We start from the raw sequence: 21,550 nt of genomic DNA on the forward strand, positions 1-21,550 counted from the left end.
CAGTTGTTGATTGAATCAAGGCTTTTGCACTTTTCCCTGAAACATGATCAAACAGCCCTTGTCCCTGTCATTTGACAAAGCTATTGGTATTTGATTCTCAAAACTTCTCAATTTAGCATATTAAAGCATAGTAGATTGTAACTTCCTGTCTCTATCTATAGTGGTGTTTTCTTATCATGCACTTTTGTAAGTCACTCGGGTTACAAGGGTCTGGCAAATGATGAAATAGTGAATTGTGCTAAAAATACAGTAAAAAGTACTTTTTGAAAAGAATTCAAATTTGGTCTTCACTCAAGTCTTAAAGATAATGGTGGACAGTTAAAATCCCCTGGTGGCTTTCCATTCTTTGCTATGTAATTATGATTTCAGTGTGATGTCACAAAATTTGAATGTGTCCTAATTTAAACTTTGGGCAATGTCCGATAGTTATATAAGTGCCGGGATGAAGGTCCTTGTGAAAGAATAACATATTGTCAACTGCACTTTTGATGTTTTTTTTTTTTTCCAAAACTAAACTATCAAGTTTGGAAGCTTGTTCATATTGAGTTCTCTTATCGAGACTAATCAATATGCAAGTTGATTTTATAAGAGCATATTGTTTTATGGGTTTTTTTGTCCTTGTAATGAAAGTTCTCTAGTGAGAGATTGGTCCCGGCTAGGATAACCCAGATAGAGCTATTATCTATAGAGTTACTGTCCAGTTGAATGCTTGCTGATCCTTTTCGCTTGCTCAGCAAAACAACCTTTGTCCCCTAATGTCAAAATCATTAGAGCGATATGTTTCTTATCCAGAAGATAACGAGGTGATATTAAATCCCAATATTCCCTTGTGCTCAGGGGTTGGAGATGCAGTCTGAAGGTGAATGCATCTTCAGCCTCTGAGCATTGCCTGGCCAATCCTCTGTCCAGTAGTGTGGGGGATTGTTTTTGTGGATCTTTTTTTTTTTGAGCGTTCATATCAAGGAGAGGTCCATGGTTAGTTTCTGTACAGTTTTAAGACCAGCGCCCACTGTTGATTCAACGATAGTGAGATGTTGTGACTGAAAAGTATCAGAATAAAATGCGCAATAGATTTAAGAGAGATTGATTTAAATCCATGCTTGGAAAAGGTCCAGCCTACTCGGGTGTCACCTACCAAAGTATCACCCTGCTGAAGTTAGATCTGATTTAAGGGAAGGTACACAGTAACATTCCAGAGCGGGACCAAATGTTATCCATTTAGAGTTGAATTAACACTGGACATTTTACTGTGTAGGGGGTTAGGTTTGCGATCATGTTGCCTTAATTCCCTCCCAGTCTTGTTATCACTGTTCCACTGCTAAAAGGATTCAAGGGGTCAAGAGGCACAAGGTAGTTTATGTAATCTATGGCCATTAAATTCTGATGCAATTCTGTGGTGTCAGCTGTAATCCTGTAATTTTTCCCAGCATTAGTTATATTATTGTGACAAATCTATGGAAAACTTTAGTTGTTCTAATTTGGGGAAGTCGTTTTGAAAGAGACCAAGTCTGCTAAATCGAACTTCTCTTCCTGTAAAGTTTTTGTGTTGTTTGTTTGTTCCTGTTCCTTGGATTCACTAGGAAGGGGAAGTGCAAGCTGGTGAATTGTTTTTTGCTTCGGCTTGAAACCTCGGTTTTAGAGCAGGGCAGGAAATGTTTTCGGTGTGAATCATCATCTCGCATGTGAACTTGGGCATGTTTCAACCGGTCCCCCAGACAAATCTGCGTGTCTCAGAAACAAGGCCATGGTTTTCTTTACAGGAGCCTCCACTCTCAACTTGTGACTTCTCAGTCGTCCGTCACGATCCAAAGCCAATTCTAAATTTTGCTCATGTTCATGCATCTGGCAAATAACTGTCCCACAAACATAAAGTTATTTGTATATACATTTATTTCTTAAAGACTGCAAGGGGTGGCAATTGCAGAGAATATCTTACATCTTAATATCTATCTTAATATAGATTACAGAATGCCCTTTTTGTGTTCGTTTGCCACCATCAACATTGAATTGACATTATCCAATGAAACTGAAGTATGTAGTAGATTATCGTTTACTACTTCAATCTGAAAGCAATGTCAGATATAAACTGTTTTAAGGAAAGAATTATTCTAGTTCCTGGTAGAGTTCTTAGTGTTGATCGTTTTCTGTTTTGCCAAGCAGTGGTCCAGTTAGTATGGCTTAAGGTTGCCTAATACCCGTCGTCTTCTGTCTTGTGACACAAGTGACCACGAGTCTTCAGAAAGGCAGCACCTCAGGGGGCGGAGGTCATGCGTTTTCGCTGAGGCGGTCGCCTGATAAGGTCTCTGGGAGTTTGCAGTCTCCTGGGGAGAACGTCCACCTGCGTACTGATGTGGCCTCGGAGATAACACAATCTGGGAGAACGCGTCCATTATCAGCGCCGTCTCAGGACAGAGCTGCCGTTTATTTTCCTGTAGAATCAGATATCTTCCCAGACATATGTACACGATGTTCAGCTTTGTTTATTTATTTATTTTTTAACTCCCGATACACTCCCTGCTATGTCACGTCTGATGCATTAAGCATCACGGCTTATGCAAGATGCTGGATAGGACTTGCTGGATAGGAATGTTTTAGGGTGATTTGTGTTAAACTGGGTATATAAAGAAATGGATGCTAGGAATTAATGTCACTGAGATGCACTTGAATGACTCATAGTTGCACATCTGTAGAGACTTGACCTCATTTCTGTGAGGAATAGCATTAGATAGTTTTATTGACTTTCAGTTGTTTCTCCGCCTGTAAAGCCATAGTTTCCTCAGGCAACTTTTATTGTGTGTAAACCTGCAGGATGATATCTAAAGTAAACTGTACCACGCAGCACGTATTTGTCGTTAAACTTTCCCCTGTTTCTCTCCTGTCCTGTAGCATTTTGCCTATCCTGCGTTTTACTACCTTTCAGATAAGATACAGCACACTGTTTGCCGCCGAGATTCGCTGGTGTTTTTTGAGGTTTTGTGACTGTTTGTGAACACATGTCTGTTTTTCTCCAGGCCATTTCCCCAACAAGGCCATGCCCTCCGCTGGCACACTGCCCTGGGTCCAGGGCATCATCTGCAATGCCAACAACCCCTGCTTCCGCAACCCCACCCCAGGAGAGACCCCAGGCATGGTGGGCAACTTCAACCAGTCTATGTGAGTGACCCCTGCAAGACCCACTTTATCCACCCCTGAGAAATATTGCACCAAAGAATATCATGCATTTTCATTTATCTCACAGTAGCTTTGTGTTAAACAAGCTATATAAATAAGCAAAGACACAGACAAAAATGGGCCGTTATGCTACTTCTTTCTCTCGGTGCTACATAACAGCTGGTAGTTTATGCACATTTTTAAGTGTCTTTCACACCGTTGCTCTATCTCTTTTGAATCCCCATAGTATCTCGCGCCTGTTCGCCGATGCCAAGAAAATATTGCTCTACAGTCAGAACGACAAGAGCTTGGAAGGATTCACAGACCTGTATCTAGCACTGAGAAACATGCAGAACAGCACCTCAGGTAGGAACAGTCTGTCTTACAGAAATAAAATGTCTTCCAAATGGATGAATAAAGTAATATGTGGAACATATAACTGTGTTCTTTACTAGTTGGTGGGATCTGTCTGCATTGCCTCTGCTGTTGTTGTGTACATTTTGCCCCTTAAACACCATTACATAGCCTCCTTTTTTCTCTTGTACTTGTGTTTTTTTATAAGGGTATTGTCATAATGCGTTGGCTCTCAGATGGTAGTATTTTATTGATCTCCAGCTCTCGACAGGGTCAGCCTTGCTTTTCTCTCTTTTGTGACAAACATGCTCGGGATTGGAGGATGACTCCTTACGTGTATTAATGTGCTTAGGAGGCAATCTATTCAGGGCAATAGATAAATTCTTTACATGCATATATTTGCAAATATTGCAAGAAGGTCCCAGGTTCGAATCCTGGTCGGGGCCTTTCTGTGTGGAGTTTGCATGTTCTCCCCGTGTCCATGCGGGTTTCCTCTGGGTATTCCGAGTCCAAAGACATGTAGGTTAGGTTAATTGAATTTGTAGGTATGAGTGTGTGAGTGAATGGTGTGTGTGTGCCCTGCAATAGATTGTGGTGACCTGTCCAGGGTGTATTCCTGCTCTTCCCAAGACCCTAACCAGGACTAAGCGGTTACACAATGGATGGAAAGATATTTGCAAATATTTGTAAGATGGCTTATTTAGTGATTAAGGCAGGGGATACCACACCCCATCTTGGATTCAAATGTCAATAGTTAAACCTCAAATCTATTGTAGCATGCTTAACAGTTTAGCAGTTACTGTAAGCACTCTTAATAAAAACAACACCAGCCATATAGCAGAGAAATCTCCCTTATCTTCAACATTTTTCATTGTCTCTGACATCTGTTTCTCTGCTCTGCAAGACCTATGAATGAACATTTGATTTAGAAGTCCTGCAAATCATTTTCCCCTATCTCCACACAAGTCTTCAAAGCATATGCAGGTGGTTGTCATGAAATATTAAAATCTGTTTCTTTTGAAAGTTTGGAATTTTCTAAAATCTAAGATGAAACAAAGGGTACTTTGTACATTCTAAGGGCTGTATGCAGAGACATTTGCCTGTTGGCACAGTCCTGGCTCACTGCTAAAATGGATATATATTTAAATCTCAGAGTAAGAGACAAACCGGCTTTGTGTACAGCATACTGTCTGCAAAGTGCAGTTGTGCAAAGGGGATAGAATCTGTTTTCACGGTAAAGCAGTTTATTAAAGAGTAAGTAAGTAAGCATGATTTTCATCAAATACAGAAAGAGGTTCAGCAATTCATTTTTAGCTTTTACGATAGCTTGCAGCAAGTTGTGAAGTCACAAAACATTTGGATTCCCTTGGTTTTATTTGTAAAAGCTCTTGATTTGTTTTTATGTGGATGTCCACTATGTTAAAACAAAGGAACAGCATTGAAAATTTACTGTGAAGTTATCCAACTGCAGCATGGGCTACCCATTTTCCGTGTGTAAAATATTGAATTAATACATATGAATTTGTTATTCTATTACTGGTATTAATCAGGTTGAAAAATTGTGGTTGACTTAGACACTAAAATTATAGCATGCTTAGTTATGTAATTTCCTTCAGAGTTATGCCATGTATGCAGACATATCTGTGTTCTTGAGGATAAAGAGCATAGTTTAACTGAGTTAAACATTTTGAGTGTGACACACCGTTTACAAGCAGCTCTATCTTGGGAAGATGAACGCCAGCTGAATGATTATTTTTATGGCTTTATTGTAGTCATTAATTCCAGTCCCGGCATGGAGTTCAGCGCTGTATCGCAGAGTGGCAAGCACCCCCAACGTCCTGATAAATCTTCCCCCCCAATGACCTGGCCTTGATTACTTAAGTTTTATCTCAGCTGTTGAAGCCTGTAATAGCTTTCCTTTGTGGTTATGTAAGTGAGGTGCGCTAACTGTGACATCAATGAGTTGCTTCTTTTCTGAACTCCCAAAGTCTGCGTTGATGAGTGAAATCATCAAACTTGTTTGAGACTGAAGGATCGTTTTTAATATGTCCAATGTGTGCAGACGCCTGAAATCAAAATGGCCCTGTACATTGAAGAGTTTTATAACACTCATTAGTTAATTGTAACGAAATGACATTAACAAGAACATCTCTAAAAGCAGCAACCTTACGGAAATGGAAAAACTAAGCTCACCAAAACTTCATCAAATCATTTCTTAAAGCCATGAACTTACAGAAATGAAATATACCAAAAATATATTGAAATAAATATATATTATCTGAATATTGCGACACTTTGAATATATGGGCAATATACAGATTATTTCCATTTTTATATTTTGCAGTATGTTGAATATATTGAAATATATTTATGGACATGGACATGATTAGTCCATGGACAATACATTTTAGTTTATTCAATTTATGTTAGTGTATCTCTGCGTAACTTTATTGTGATTAACATTTCTCAATAGGGCACAGTGTTTCGTAGTTATTCATTTCTCTTGTGTGGTAATTGACCAGCCAATACATGCATACATGTGAGCAGCACGCTTGGGAGCAAGTTATGTTTTCCATTAGAGCACGTCTGCGCAGATACTGCAAATGCTCCTTCAGGTGGTGTTTATTGACAGCCAGCTGCTTGTCGGCCACTGGGGCTACACGTGACTGCGTGTTCTTCGCTGCTTCCTGCCCTGTTGGGAAGACAAAAGGCCAGGTCATGGGGCCTCATTATCATTTCTGTTTTTGACCCTGCTTTGCCTGGTGTTTGACTTCCTGGAAGTGCATGTGAATGGCAGATCTATTTTTTTATCTGTGGTACTGGACGCAGCGCAAACCGATTTCGTAAGGACCCTTAGATTATATTCCCTGTAGCTAATTAAAATAATGTAATAAAATGAACACCTGAGAGCCTGAACACACTGAGCATTTGACAAATAGACATACCTGCCAGGTGTGAAACAGAATAGTTTTGTTTAAATCACAGTGCTTAGTAAGGCCTTGCCAGTATCAGTTTTGAGGTAGGAATTACCATGTGACCAATGAATAATTCATTAAAGTAGTACCAACAGAAGAATTGGATTGGGGGAGGGAAGGTGCCATCATTTCCATTATGTGACAGGAAGAAAGACACAGAGTACCATAGATCTCTCAGTCCTTATGCTGGGGTCATTACAGTTGTAAAAGCACCTTAACCGGTCTTATTTAACAGTCTCCAATTGTAAATTGATATTGGTTTTTTCTCCAGTGCCAATATGCCTAAAATGACTTTTCTAGAAAGAGTGAACAGCCCTGGGGGTACAGCTCTTCAGGAATTCACCACCTTCTGTTTCAGCATTTCTCATCCACTGCGAACAGTCAGGCACACAGTCAGTGTTTTTCTCCTTAAACTCCCTGTGGCTTCTGTAACCCATGAACAGTGCACAGTTCAATACACTGCCGGGGCTTCAGGGATTTCAAAGGCACACTGACACCATTCCACACACTCCTCACATGACTCAGTCATGCTTCAACAAGACAAGCGGCAAAAGTGGTCCAGCTGCTGTGTCACAGTGAGAATTCCGCTCTGCCACAGTGTGTAAAAATCAGTGTGTGTGTGTGTGTGTGTGTGTGTGTGTGTGTGTGTGAGAGTGTGTGTGTGTGTGTGTGCATGTGAGTGAGAAAGTGTGTGTGTGTGTGTATGTGCGTGAGCTGGCAGCCCTTGTTTCCAGGGAACATTTTGCAGATGTAAGCACAGAATAGCATTGACCGTCAGTAACCCCCGTGAGCAGAAAGTGCCTCAGTCAGGTGCCATTGAGACTGAGCTGGTTGTACAACGTTCTGACACACTGAGGCACAAATAAATAGCCGAAGACATCTGGCAAGGATGCCCACTGTCTCTCTCCTTGCCAGCTGCTTGCTCTGTTCATTAATTATCATTTCAGACAGACAAATGAAGGATCAGATTTTTGAAATTCGGCGTATCCAACATCCTTGCATTCTAATTGAAACCCTTGGTTTTGAGCGAGCACCAATGCACCTTTCATAATAGAGCATGCAACACAAAAAATGATAATTTCAGACTTTCAGACTTAAGGTTGTTTGAGTCCTTAAGTATGGCCTGAAACTATTGGGTCTAGAATTGTTTTTTTGTGGAATCCATGTTCCATTTTATGACCAGTGTTCTTTTATGTGTAAAGTTATTTGATAATTCTCTTCAGGTTTCAAGCTGAAGGATTTTCTCCGTGATGATGAGACCTTGTCGAACTTCCTGAAGTACAATGCCTCCTTCACCGAATATGCCATCAGGGAGATTGTAGAGGCCAACGTCGACTTGGAAAAGGTAAGATCAAAACATCAGCTTTCCAGTTATTTTGGAATACGGGAGAATTTTGCATTAAAAAGCCTTTTTGCATTCAAGAGCTTATCGTTGCATATTATGCAAAATGCAGAATGCTTTGTAAATACAGTTCTACTGGGTGAATATCAGATAATGGCCTGCACTTCATGCTTTTGGCATTTCTGCTCATTTACATGCAGTGTAGATTCTAATGGCCAAAGAAATTGTGTCCATTTTTTTTTGTCAGTCATGATTTGTCATCTTGTGTGAATGTTAGTCCCTGCAGTATATTATGTGCACGGATGTACACAGGCTGACTGCTTTTATAGTTTACAGCCGATGGAATACATCTGCGTTTTGCTGGCTGAAAAAAACACACGTAAAGTAATCCAATTGAATTGTTTGCTAAATGTGCTGACATTTGCAATGTAATGCCTGATGTCTGTATCTTGCCCCCTCCCTCCCAAGCTAGTCGACAGGAGTATTAACTTACTTCCTGTCATTCAATTTTGTAAAAATCACAAAAGTAGGGGAGGAAAGCTTTCAGAGTTCAAGTACAAGTCACAACTGGCTGTTTTGAAGGAATGCGGATTTACGTTGATCTGATCTAGCACGTCTTTCATATTTTTAGAGTTAGAATGCCACTGTTTGTTGATGAGAAACATACAGTTTGCTTGCGAGTAGAAATGTAGGGGGGTTTGCTTCTCCTGCGCTGAGAGGATGGGAGAGAGGATCTTTTTTGCCCTTTTATTTAACCCGGTCACGGCTATGTGCGTAAGACAAAGTGTCACAGGGCACTGTGATACAAAAGGAGAAGAACAGCCTTTTCACAGGCCTTGCTTCTCTCCCCCCACCCCTCCTCAGAAAACCCAAAGAAACATCTTGAAGATGTTACTGGAAAGACTTTTCTGGTTGGTTTGAGACGCTTTCTAGAGCATTCCTCACCCTTATGTTTCTGGAATTGCGTTCGTCCTGGCCCCGTCCGGGTCCCCCCCCCATGCGAGCAGAGATCTTGAATCTGCGCCGCCCTCTTTGACCGCCGGCGCGCCATGATAGCTTGAGTTTGTTTCCCAGGTGCTGACCAAAGGCTTCAGTGTCCACCTGAGGGACATGTGCAACACCACCACACTCGAGGACTTTGTCACGATTTCGGACCTATCGGTGTCACGGCTCGCACAGGAAGCCATCTGCAGGTCCTCCGCGTCGTGGCTGAACCGGGCCGAGAGCCACTTCCTGTCAAACCTGGACTTCCTGAAACCAATACGGGTGAGCTCGCCTCTGGGAATGGCCATGTGGGGTCTCATAGTCTGACCACATCAGCTATTGCGAAATAGAACCTTAGATGTTTTTTTTGACGGTCATGTTATTCATTTTCTGGAATGCCATTGATTTTTTTTTCTACGTGGGAAGCTACAGACATGTGACTGGATAGGTCAAGTGTACCTTTGGTAGGATCGTTTTGGCAGCCCCAGTTTGGTCCTGTAAGCATAAGAATACCTGCGCTGTCTATCCAGTGAATATAGTTATGCTGCATGTGGAATTTATTCGGTTGGTTAGATTGAGTAAGTGTGTCATGTAAGTGTTTATTTTTAGATATTAAAATTAGACATTTCTTTGGTTCTCGCGCATGTACGCAGCTGCAGTTCCAAACAATTCGCCATTCCAAATGACCAATTGCGCCCAATTAAAAAGAAAAAATAAGACATTTTTATACATAATACATTTATACAGCTATTTACTGAAGCATTTCAACTACATTGCTCCAGGGCACAAAATCATTGCCCCACCTAAGAATCAAACCTGCAACCATGAAGCCCTGCAAGCATTAGTAGACCTGCTCTGTTTATCCAGTGAATGTAGTTGTACCACATGTAATTTATTCGCTTGGTTAGACTTCAGTAAGTGTGACATGAGGGTCTTACAAGCCCAGTTCCCTAAACAGTATGCTAGACTGCCTTTTTAGTTGGCAGAGGTGGTGCTGGAAGAGAAGGCTTTGTTAAAGACTAAGTTTAACCAATAGGGGTGCAGGGAGATTCCTCTTATCTCACTCAGAAACAGCTAACGTACTGGTGATCCTTTTCTGCTGAAAAACAAAGTTATTTGATTGGTGGTTCACAAAGTTACAGAAGCAGAAAAATGCACCAGAGATCAGTGCAGGTGCTTGACTAACTGTCATAATTTATAGCTTAAAGGTAAATATAGCCGCGTTTCCACCGCAGGAACTATACCCCGGAACTAGGAACCTTTTGAGGAACTCAGTGCGTTTCCACCGCAGGAACTAGGGTCTAAATTTAGTTCTGGGGGCTTTGTTTTACCCCCCAAAACGTTCCTGCTCGGGGGGTAGTACTTTCCGAAAGTACAGGAACCTTTTGGGTGGAGCTTGCAGCGCTGAACATTTCTGATTGGTCGAGTACTCGTAGCATTTGTGTTGTATTTATTTTCCGCCATTACCCGCCATGTTTGAAAATATGCAGCGGCAAACCAATTTATTTTCATAATAACTTCAAATCAAACTTGTATGTTATGCGGCGCAGTAGCCTACTTTTGGTTATAGCCTGTCAACGTCTTGGAATTATAACGTGTGCTCTTCTGTTCTTTTCTTGCTTTAGTATTCGTTTTATAAAATGCTAAGCATTCGTGCTGGGACAGCATATTACGTAGGCTACCAAAACATTCAAACGGATTAATTCGGTTGCTGAATATTTTCTTCCGGATTTTCTTTGTTAGCCCGTTGTAATTGACTCAAAACGTTTGATACAGTTATGTGAGGTATGCGGTAGTTCTGCATAATTAACATTGGTGATACAGTACAAGCAAACTGGAAATCACCTTCCGCACTTTTTATCCGGGTAAAATAACAGGTTAATTCTAGTAATCTTCCCTTTAGCTTTTAAAGACTGCCGTAATTTTACTCAATTTTACTGCCATTTTTCAATTCCACGAAAAGACCAGGAAGACTATGGACTCATTTATGGTGCATGGTTCGCATCTGGAGGGCACACTTCGCTGCTCGGCTAGCAGTAACTTCGAAGGAAAGCAAACGGTGGCTGTACCACTACTAATTTACATTTTCACGAAAGTCCGAGTTTTCGTTCTATTCTTGTCATTTTGCGATTGGCCTATATGGAATTGACGACGAGAAAGTAATAAAACAGCAAATTCTTTACAACGTGTGCATGTTTTCTGCTGTTAATGAATGTGTTTGAGAGGATATATGAAAATCAATAAATACGAAAGTAACCATATATAGTCATTGTTGGTAACCCGTTGTATATATGTGGAATAAACCCCTCCGTGCTGTCCCGGTTATTAGAAAATAATGTAGGCTACTTCGGTGGTAGTATGGGGTTACAGAAGAAATCATATGACAGATGGACCGACGACAACGTCAGTGGGCTAATTTGCCTAATCTTCGCGGTACTTTAGACCCCGGTGGAAACGCAGACAACCATTGGCTGAAGGAACCTTTTAGTTCCTGGTAAAGTAGTTCCTGGGACTGAAAGTTCCGGGTAATTTTGGTGGAAACGCGGCTTATGACAGTGCTGGAAATGTTGCCCACTATACTGCATATGGGAACTAACAATTTTAAATAAAGCTTTGGCACAGTTGGTTTCTGCAAAGTTTAATGAGAGGAGAGAACAGTAAGGCAGTTGGCATTGCAGAAACGAATGAGGAACGGGTAGGTGCTGGTGAAAGGCAATTAATTAGTGTAGAAATACTGTATATACAACCACAGAGGAATACTTCTATCATGTTGAGTTTTAGGTCTTTGATTATGCCATTTACAGCCACTGGATAAAATTCCACAAAAAGGAACAGTCAGATAAAGTAAAGTATTGGATTTGTGACATTATAATTGACATAGATAAATATAATTCAGGCTATAGACCTACTTAGCAAGAAGTCTAAACTCTGTGGCACTGTGAATAACTGCCAGGGGCAAAGAATAGATGTTCGTACATTTGAATGATAATTGGAAGTTTTAGGGCCAGAGCCAAACTGTGTCGTGTTGAGTTTTCAGGTTTTTTTTAAATAAAAAAACTTGTAAGGACGTGTTGTATAAACACCTCCCCTTTTTCTTTAAAGATATTGGGATTCAAAGGGCTTTTACAAAGGGCAGCAGAGGCATTAAACTAGTTCATTTGTTTGAGTCATGCTTTTGCATACTTTTTTTCTTCAAAAATGAAATAAAAGCCTGATTAATAGTTATAGCTGACTTACACGTTAAGACAAAATGTGGTTTTTAGTTGGAATTTGGTCAGTGTATTTGGGTGCCAGGAGTCATGCTGTCACATGATCGTACAAACAAGCTGACATTTTTTGCACACATCTCTAGTATAATTTTGCTTTTTTAGCTTTACTCTTCTAAAAACTTTTTTTTAAAAATCACATTTCCAGGAGATGGATGTCAAAACTGAATATGTGAGAGGAAAAGATAAGCCTCGCAGCTGTGGAGTAGTCTTCTCTTTGTACGAGTGTGAAAGTCTGGAATAGGTTGCTGTCAGGAAATTACGCTGCAAAAGTTCTGCGGTGTGAATGTGGGGGGCCATGTTGGTTTTACCCTTTGCCTGTTATTCTGTCCCTGTGTCCGTGTTGACACTCTCTCTTGTCCACCCACATAAGGATGTGAAGCCTGACCCCGAAGCCCTCCAGCAGGTCTCTGAGGCTACAGACAATCTGCTAGAGAGCCTGGGTGCACTCACAGTGGAGGTAAGCAAGCTCACCTTCATTAACAACCATAAGTAGCTTTACTGTGTAGAGGGGAAGCTCACCTCAACCACCACCCACCCACCTATAAGCATGGCAGTCATTTTGCATCAGAGTTCTTAACACACAAAAGGTGACTTGGAGGAGGGAAAGGAAATACTTATGGAAAATCCAAGCATTGTCTTTCCCATCATCACCAGCTTTTACGTAGGAATGGGGATGAGACTATAGATTTTTTTTTATTTATTTAAGGACTCTTGTTTTTTTCTGTAAAGAGACCATAGTGTTTTTCTTTTTTTAATGTTCTAGGCAAATTATTTGTTTTAGAGTTTTGGAGATAAACCACTGTAGCCTTCACCCTTTCCTCAAGGACACTGCTTGTGTTTTTGGAGAGGGCTGCTCTGTTTTTATCTTCCCTGAGGCCTCTATAAAACAGCAGTGCTGTTATTTTTCTGTCTGTGTTGTGAATGTTTGTTTTTCGGCACCCTTGTTCTCTTAATATGTAGGAAGTCAAACACCACTGTATGAATTGGGTTATCTATCAAAGGTAGCTAAGGTGAATCGGCAGCTACAGCTTTAGTGTCTAAGCAAACAGCACCGGAGCCCCAAAACAGTAATTAAGGAGTGTTTTTTTTAGTTCTGAGAGGTGCTGATGAATCAATCCCGTGAGGGTGCGGGATGGGGAAGCCAGGTGTTGGGGGCTGGCAGTGCAGATTCCCTGCTGTGTGGGGGCGAGGGGGGTATCAGCTGCTTCCCCCACATTTTTACCAATCTAGCTGTGAAGTTCTCTAGAGACAAAGCTATCGCAAACGCTGTATGCATCAGCAAGGGGACAATAGGGTGGGAAGGGATGCTCACACTTCAACAAATCACTGAAATTTAGGAAGCCCGAGAGTTTCGAGAATTGTTTGCAACTTAATGGTGCAATCGGATTCCCGTAACTGCAGTCCCGTCGAATGGGAAAAGCGGTGTGCGTGTGAGCGGGAACCGAGCGGTAGAGCCGCCGCGTCTGCTCTTCACGGCACGACGCCGTCTCGCAGACGAACCGCACAAAGGAGCCAGCATCGCAGGGAGAAGCCGCCAGGAAAACTTGAACCCCGCGAACCGGAGTCATGAGACCTCGTTCTCCTGAACGTCTGGCCCAGCTGTGCCGGTTTTAGAGCTGGTCGCGGTGGAAACGGCCGTCGGTTGTGTAACAAGCCGTGAACTCGCAGGGAGACAAAAGAGTCAGCATTTCCCCCTGATTCATTTGCCATATGGCGTGAGTGGACAGAAACTTCTCTGGGCGGAAAAGGCTTTCCGTCTGGTCACGCGGAAGAGCTGAAAAGGAGACCGTACCTTTTACCCAAAGAAGAAAAAAAAAAGTGTTAAGTAGAGTGGCAAGACCATCCCCCCCCGCTTTGGCGCCCCCTCCCCCTGCATTTGCTTTTTGTTCTTTTGGAAGGAGGCAGCGGCGGAGAGCTGAACTCTAGTAACCCCCGGCTGTCCGTGGGAGGGAGGGGATCCTTCCGTCTCGGGTTACTCAGCCCGGCTGAACGCAGCGCTGCTGGCGTGCCCAGACACCAGAGCTCCTGCTCAGCCCTTTCTTCTGGGGCCCCATTGTGTGGATGGGAGAGACAGAGATGGAGGAGACCTTTATTTTTCCCTTTATCGGTCAGAGTTGAACATGTAGAGCCGGTGAAGGAGTTCAGGCTCCAGCTGTCTACAGCGTGAGCCACACATGCGCGGGCTCTCGGTGCGGTATTAAACCTGACTGAGAGCACGTGCCAGCCAACTTGCTGATGTGGCTGTGCACTACGGACCCACCCCGCACCGACACACCTACCGATTTTAAACAGCAGTTCCTGTCTCTAGGAGGCTCCCGGTGTCACACAGACTGCCTGCCTCGTCGGGAACATGCCCGACAGTAACTTTCCCTCCAGCTTGTTTTTTTTTTTTTCCTTCTCCTCCCTGGCTTCCTTTGTTCCTTTCTGCGAGGAAAACTGAGCTCAGGGCGAGTCGGACCGAATGATCGTGCGTGTCACGGTCCTGAAATCACACAATGGAAAGTACAGACTTACTACATATTCAGCACTGTGGCTTTTTTAGGCTTTACCCCTGTAGTGTTCCCGCAGGATGCCGCATTCTGATGAACGCGAATCGGTTAGGAACAAGATTTTCAGGCTCACTTACCTGTCGTTGGTCTGCGTTTTCAGTTGGTTTTGGTATACACCCTGTCTGTCTGAAGGCATACAGTGTTACCAGTTAATAAATAAAACCAGGAAATATTAAATCAGACAATCTGCGGTCAGTAAGCTTTGTCAGCTTATGGTAGTCCAGTCAGTTGACAAAGGTCATGTGGCTTGTGCTTTATTTTAATAATAAAAGTATTCTGCTCTAGAAGGCACTGCAGATACCTTTTGTAGGTGGTCCCTGTGCTCCCAAAGCAATTGAGCAAAAATATTATGATGGTGCAATCACTCTGTATGTTGGTTAGAGATGTGAGCTGTTTCTTAATATTGCTGGGCCCTAGTGCTACACAGTGATGTTTAATGGCCGACCTGTCCATCATCCCCCTCCCTCCGTACAGCTGGCCAGCATGAAGAGCTGGAAGGACATGCGCAATGAGATCCTGTACCTGAAGGAGAACGCCACCACCTCGCCCAGCCACCTGTACCAGGCCGTGTCGCGCATCGTGTGCGGCCACCCTGAGGGCGGCGGCCTCAAGATCAAATCCCTCAACTGGTACGAAGACAGCAACTACCAGGCCCTCTTCGGCAACAAGAACAGCAGCGAGGACGAGCCCGTGCCCGTCTACGACAACTCTTCCAGTGAGTCTCGGCCGATCCCGCCAATCTTTCCTTAAAACGAACCACCGCGCTGCCCACCAGCGATGAGTCATCAGTCGGTAGAAGGGTCAAACATTCCTTCTACCTGTGGCAAATAACGCATAAGCATCCACATGCATCCCTGTCTAGTGTTTAGCAGGGAGCTTTCGCAATTTTTTAGCTTTAGAACTAAAGGGCTACATAGATGACGTACATGACTTTTGAGCTACATGACCTGAAAACTACTGATATAGGTATTTTTATATATATATATATATATATATCTATATATACATATAGATATATATATATATATATACATATACTACCAATAGCTCTGAGTCACCATTACTGTTGGTTTTACTCTTTTATGTCTTGTTAGCAATTTGGTCACTCTAGGACCACACAGATTCTTAATGTCCAAATTAATCACCATAGTCAAAATATTTCATCCAAATTAAGAAACGTTTTATTAAAGAGAGTAGATAGTTGTTTTTATTGAGGAATGTGAAAATATTTATCATGTATCATGTTTCTGGATCTTTCCTGCTTGGGCAAACAAAGTGACAGCTGTTGACATTGGCTGCTTTTGGCCGCTGACATTGGCTGTTTTGTAGCTAAAATTGAAATTGAAGGCTGCTCTTCTTCGCTGACCCCGCTCCGTCTCCCTCAGCTCCCTACTGCAACAGCATAATGATGAACCTGGAGTCCAGTCCCATTTCCCGCATGATCTGGAGGGCCCTGAAGCCCCTGCTGGTGGGGAAGATCCTCTACACCCCAGACACCCCCGCCACTCAGAGGATCATCAAGGAGGTGCGGAACTCTCCGGGGGAGAGTAATCAGTACTCCTCATGGAATACTCCTTTTTACAGTGCTCCTATATGTTCATTGGCTGAAATTGAGATTTTATTTTGCCTTTTTTTGTAAATCGGGGTACAAATGTGCAAAATTAGTTTTCCCTCTCCTCAAAGCAGCATTTACTATTTTGTGCTGTCAGTATTATTGTTATACGTTGATAGGGGAAAACTGTGAGATAAAAAAAACTTTGTTCAAGAAGATTATAAAAAATCTATGCTAAAATGTTTCCATTCAGAATAGTAGTTGCAATTTTCATTTCACTGTATTTGCAGAGAAACTGCATTAAGATGGAAACACACTTATATTAAAATGACTAATTTATATTGTTTTGGCATGTATTTAAAAAGTTTTCTTTGTTGGCTGTAAATCACTTATATTATTCCTGCTGCACGCTTGTATTGTTTAAGGTTTTATAGTGCATAGGGAAGATAGTAAATACATAGTTGGAGCTTATGACCTGGTCATAATGGTCCCCTCTCCTGCTCACAGGTCAACAGGACCTTTCAGGAGCTGGGCGTTCTTCGGGACCTGGGCGGCATGTGGGAGGAGATGAGACCCAAAGTCTGGAACTTCCTGGAGAATGGTGAAGAGATGGACCTGGTCCGGGTAGGTCTCAGCACACGCAGTAACATTTTTAGACTTAATTCAACAAATGGATAATTGTACTCTTTTCAGTGTTAAATATTCAATATCATACATACCCACTGTCACTACCAGGGGAGGCTAGAAACAAAACAAAATGATTTGATGGGAAGAAAATCTAAAGTACCAATATGAAAGCAACCACGTCATTTAACACGCGCACACACACGTTGACACACACACACACACAGCACACATATTCATGTAAAGAAGTGCACAACAGCTGCTTTCCATTTAAAAAGCCTGGGGGTAGAATTATTCAAGCAAATCAGATTTCACCAAACAAGCACAGCCTGTACTGTCTGGGAAATGGGTTTATTCTCATAAAGGTAAAAATCTTTTAATGAATATTTATCTCAGAAATTGAATGGAGAATGAAGATGTGAACTTACAAAACAGTGTGGTTGCTCTGCAACTGTCCTTGACATTGAATCACACCAGAAACGGACATAAAAAAACAAACCATGAGTAATTTCTCATCCCTGCGACACACTGCAATGCTGTGCAGTACTCTTGGTCTGACTGAAAGAAAAGGAAAGCCCATCAGAGCTGTGAGAAGCAGCTGGTACATCTACATGGTGTTCTGTGTGTCAGGGCTTGGCATTTGGCTGTCGGTGCAGTGGATGTGGGCGTTTAATGTGTAGGCTGCATAATTGCTCCTTGCTCTGAGCAGCTGTGGAGATCATGTCACGGCACGTTAGGCCTGAAAGGCCTCTCCGCAGCTATCGGCTCCGCCTCTAGTGTGTGCCAAACGCGCGCACGCTCACACTCATACGTGTGTACACATGCATAATGGGCTCACACACTACCTGCATTCAAATGCTACTGCACTGCAGCCCTGTGGTCTAATTTGGGATGTAACACACAGTGACTTACTGTACCTCCATACTTGTTTGTGAAGAAGATGCTGGTCAGGTATTGTGTTTGGTAATGAAGTTTACTATGTTTTCTCTTTTTTAGATCTAAAACAGTTTATGAGAATGTGTTGAATTTGGCTTTAAGATAGCAGTTTTTATCTGACAGATTCACTACAGTTATATTTCAATATTATAACAGTTTTGACACACTTGTATGTATGCTATGCTTTAGGTATGTAAATGAAAGTTTATTGCTTTCTTTTTGCCTGAAAACACACTTATGCCCCTCTCTTGAAAATATTATCACACGATTTAAAGGCTCTATGATAAAACAGGTTAATCAACATTGACAGCTTTGAGGGTTAGGGCTATTACTTTAGTTTATTACTGTACTAAAGATTAGCAGTGATGAAATCAGTGACCATATTGTACAGTAACAACAGTGCTGAGCAGTAAGTACTGTACTGATTATTGATTTTGATGAACCACAATGGTTCTCCCTCTGCTTCCTCCATTACAGACTCTGCTTCAGAACAACGGCAGCGCCCACTTCTTTGACTCCCAGCTAACCGGCACAAACTGGACAGTGGAGGAAGTGGCCAGCTTCCTGTCCAAGCAGTCTGAGGACACGCGTCCCCCTGGCACTGCCTTTACCTGGAGGGACGTATTCAACGAGACCGATCAGGCTATGCAGACCATCACGCACTTAATGGAGGTAGGGGTCTGGTTCTCTTTCATCCAGGCTTTCCCTTTCTTTCTTTTGTCTTTTTCTCTTTCTTACTCATGCATGCTTTATCACATACCAGCATACAGACAGACCAACACATGCAGGGAAGACAGCATTCCCTCTTCGTGCTGCTCTCTCGAAATGACAGCTCAGCACCATTGACATCATACCCGACGAAATTGCGAAATCGCTTGCAAGAAAACAAGAAGTGAAATTGGCTTATGCAGTCAAGATAATCCTCACAGAATTTGTGGGCACGCTGAAAGCTGTATTTTTAAAGAGCTTACCACAATACGGTTTCCATAGCCATCTCTAGCATGGAGCATGGTGGCCTATATTTTATACAGTCACATGACCTCCCCTGGAGAGGAACTGAATGAGGAAAAAAGCCCAAGGAGTTAATGGTATTTAATGCATCCTTTCAAACCCCTGGGGACATACATTTGAATAATTCTTGGACTATCATGGTAAGGTTGATGTACCAGGTCAACATAATTGTTTATCTGCTACAGAGGCTGTCTTGTACTGTAGTATCCAAGGGCCATATCTGCTTGAATTTGACATTTTCTCTCCACAAGTGAAGAAATAATTAGTAGAATAATTTAAATAAACAGTAATTTATTCTGAGTAAATCAAATTATTTAATTTTTTTTTTGAGAAAATGAAATATAACGGGTCTACTGAGTTACTAAACTAAGTATATATGTGTAAGGCGTAAAGTTTGTAAAACAGCCCTGCAACCTACTTAAATGTTATTATAAACAGGTAAAAGTTTTGGGCAGAAAGCCCATGTGGAATGTTTACAAAATAGGAAAAATTTGGAACTGTTTACAGTTTCATCCCTTTGTTTGAATTGTGATGTAACATTATCATGAAAGGCCACTAGATCAAGTCACTGCTCAGAATCGCCCAACTGTTCAGACATTTGATTGGCTGTTTCTGTTTGTTTCCAAAGTGTATCAACTTTGATAAGCTGGAGCCTGTGGCAAATGAAGAAAGGCTGGTAAACAAATCCATGAGTTTGCTGGACGACAGAAAGTTCTGGGCTGGAATTGTGTTCCCAGACATCAAGTCTGGCAGCTCTGAGCTGCCTCCAAAAGTCAACTACAAGATCCGCATGGACATCGACAATGTGGAACGAACCAACAAGATCAAAGACGGGTAAGGCCCACACTCAAGACTCAAGTCCCTCCTTAGGCTCTTGCTGGCTTGTGAGTGTTTAAAATGGCAGTTCTGTCTTGTGTGCAGGTATTGGGATCCCGGTCCCAGAGCTGACCCCTTTGAAGACCTGCGCTACATCTGGGGCGGGTTCTCCTACCTTCAGGACATTATTGAGCAAGGCATCATTCGTGCGGTCACCGGCACCAAAGAAAAGATTGGGGTGTACATTCAGCAGATGCCATACCCCTGCTATGTGGACGACATGTGAGTAGAGCATAATGCATAATAAGCATATAGTCATAATAAGTCATAATAAGCATAATGATAGAACCTGTTTGCATACCGCCTTGCATATCTTTGAATCTCAAAGGGTTTTGCTCAGATTTAAAAAAACAGGAGCTGTAAAGGTCACACAACCTTGTTGTGTTTGCCTTCACCTCTGGACCGGGTGTGTCTGTTTCTGTTAATTCCCTGGACTTCTGGTGATGCTGAAATTCATATTTGCTTTATGAACACAGTGCAGTCAAATGCATATAAGTCAGAGCAGGTGTTATGTCTAAACTTTGACCCGCCTGCCAATTAATCATTACGAGATGATTACAATGACTGAATTCAGTCTGGATGAACTAGTTCACCTTTGACCAATAATAGTTCTTCTCTGAGGGTTACCATTGTTCATATGTAGTTTGCACGCGTCAGGCGGCTGATGTTTTCGCCCCATGCTTTGGCCTCTGTGGCAATTAGGAAAAGGTAAATTCTGCAGACATTAGGAAGGATTTACTCAAGCAGAGAGTAGCCAATGTGTGAAATTGTCTGCCAGGTCATGTAGTAGAGACAGAGACTCTGGGAGTTTTCAAGAACAGATTTGATATGGTGATGGATACCATCTTCTAGCCTGTAAGTAAAGAGAGTACTAGGTACAATTTAGTTAGGAAAATGGCAAGCATTGTTGGGCTGAATGACCTGTTTATGTCATTATGTTTTCTGGATGTATGATATCCAGTTTTAATGCATCTGGCTGGGATGCTTTTGGAGTCAGTTCCTTGTGTTTTGACACTCTACCCTCCTGCTTTTGTACCAGGTTCCTGCGTGTGATGAGCCGTTCCATGCCCCTCTTCATGACCCTGGCCTGGATGTACTCAGTGGCTATCATCATCAAGGGTGTGGTGTATGAGAAGGAGGCACGTCTGAAGGAGACCATGAGGATCATGGGATTGGACAATGGAATCCTGTGGCTGAGCTGGTTCATCAGCAGCCTTATCCCCCTGCTCGCCAGCGCCTCCCTGCTGGTGCTCCTCCTCAAGGTGCGCCCATATTGCACAGTTCTTAGCACACAGATTAACAATGGGTATGATGGAAAGTCTGAGGCTATGTCCAGTTGCTGTCGCAGCCTCTTGATTGCCCCATTCTCCCCATCCTTTGCCCCCACAGATGGGTAATCTCCTGCCCTACAGTGACCCAGGGGTGGTGTTCCTGTTCCTTGCCTCATTCGCCGTGGTGACCATCATGCAGTGCTTCCTTATCACCACTGTCTTCTCCCGCGCTAACTTGGCAGCGGCCTGCGGCGGCATCATCTATTTCACCCTCTATCTGCCTTACGTGCTGTGCGTGGCCTGGGAGGACTACGTGGGCTTCGGCGTCAAAGTCTTTGCCGTGAGTGACAGCAGGAGTTCTTGAGGGGGGGTCTCATGTTGAATTCAGGAGCAGAACTCCTTCAGTGTCCTGCTCGCAGGCCTCATGGTGAATGTCTTTGTGCTGCAGAGCCTGCTGTCCCCAGTCGCCTTTGGATATGGCTGCGAGTACTTCGCACTGTTTGAGGAGCAGGGGGTGGGCATCCAGTGGGGAAACCTGTTGGCCAGCCCTCTGGAGGAAGACCGCTACAGCCTCACCACCTCCATAATCCTCATGTACTTCGACGCTTTCCTTTATGGGGTCATGACCTGGTACATCGAGGCCGTCTTCCCAGGTAT

General features: G+C 42.7%; 1 protein-coding gene across 3 annotated transcripts in view; it reads left to right on the forward strand.

Moving 5' to 3' along the window:
- Positions 1-21,550, forward strand: part of LOC118230978 (phospholipid-transporting ATPase ABCA1-like) — a 39,620-nt gene that overhangs the window by 4,537 nt on the left and 13,533 nt on the right. For all 3 annotated transcript variants that reach the window (XM_035424330.1, XM_035424331.1, XM_035424332.1), the window contains exons 4-17: positions 3,012-3,153; positions 3,398-3,516; positions 7,703-7,824; positions 8,896-9,087; positions 12,445-12,531; positions 15,098-15,338; positions 16,009-16,148; positions 16,683-16,799; positions 18,213-18,407; positions 19,375-19,580; positions 19,668-19,844; positions 20,662-20,884; positions 21,012-21,233; positions 21,342-21,546. In XM_035424330.1, coding sequence (XP_035280221.1) covers positions 3,012-3,153; positions 3,398-3,516; positions 7,703-7,824; positions 8,896-9,087; positions 12,445-12,531; positions 15,098-15,338; positions 16,009-16,148; positions 16,683-16,799; positions 18,213-18,407; positions 19,375-19,580; positions 19,668-19,844; positions 20,662-20,884; positions 21,012-21,233; positions 21,342-21,546 — 2,388 coding nt within the window. The remainder of the gene's footprint in view (positions 1-3,011; positions 3,154-3,397; positions 3,517-7,702; positions 7,825-8,895; positions 9,088-12,444; positions 12,532-15,097; positions 15,339-16,008; positions 16,149-16,682; positions 16,800-18,212; positions 18,408-19,374; positions 19,581-19,667; positions 19,845-20,661; positions 20,885-21,011; positions 21,234-21,341; positions 21,547-21,550) is intronic.

The sequence above is a fragment of the Anguilla anguilla genome, chromosome 7, assembly GCF_013347855.1.
Source record: "Anguilla anguilla isolate fAngAng1 chromosome 7, fAngAng1.pri, whole genome shotgun sequence".
In the NCBI taxonomy this organism is placed as follows: domain Eukaryota; kingdom Metazoa; phylum Chordata; class Actinopteri; order Anguilliformes; family Anguillidae; genus Anguilla; species Anguilla anguilla.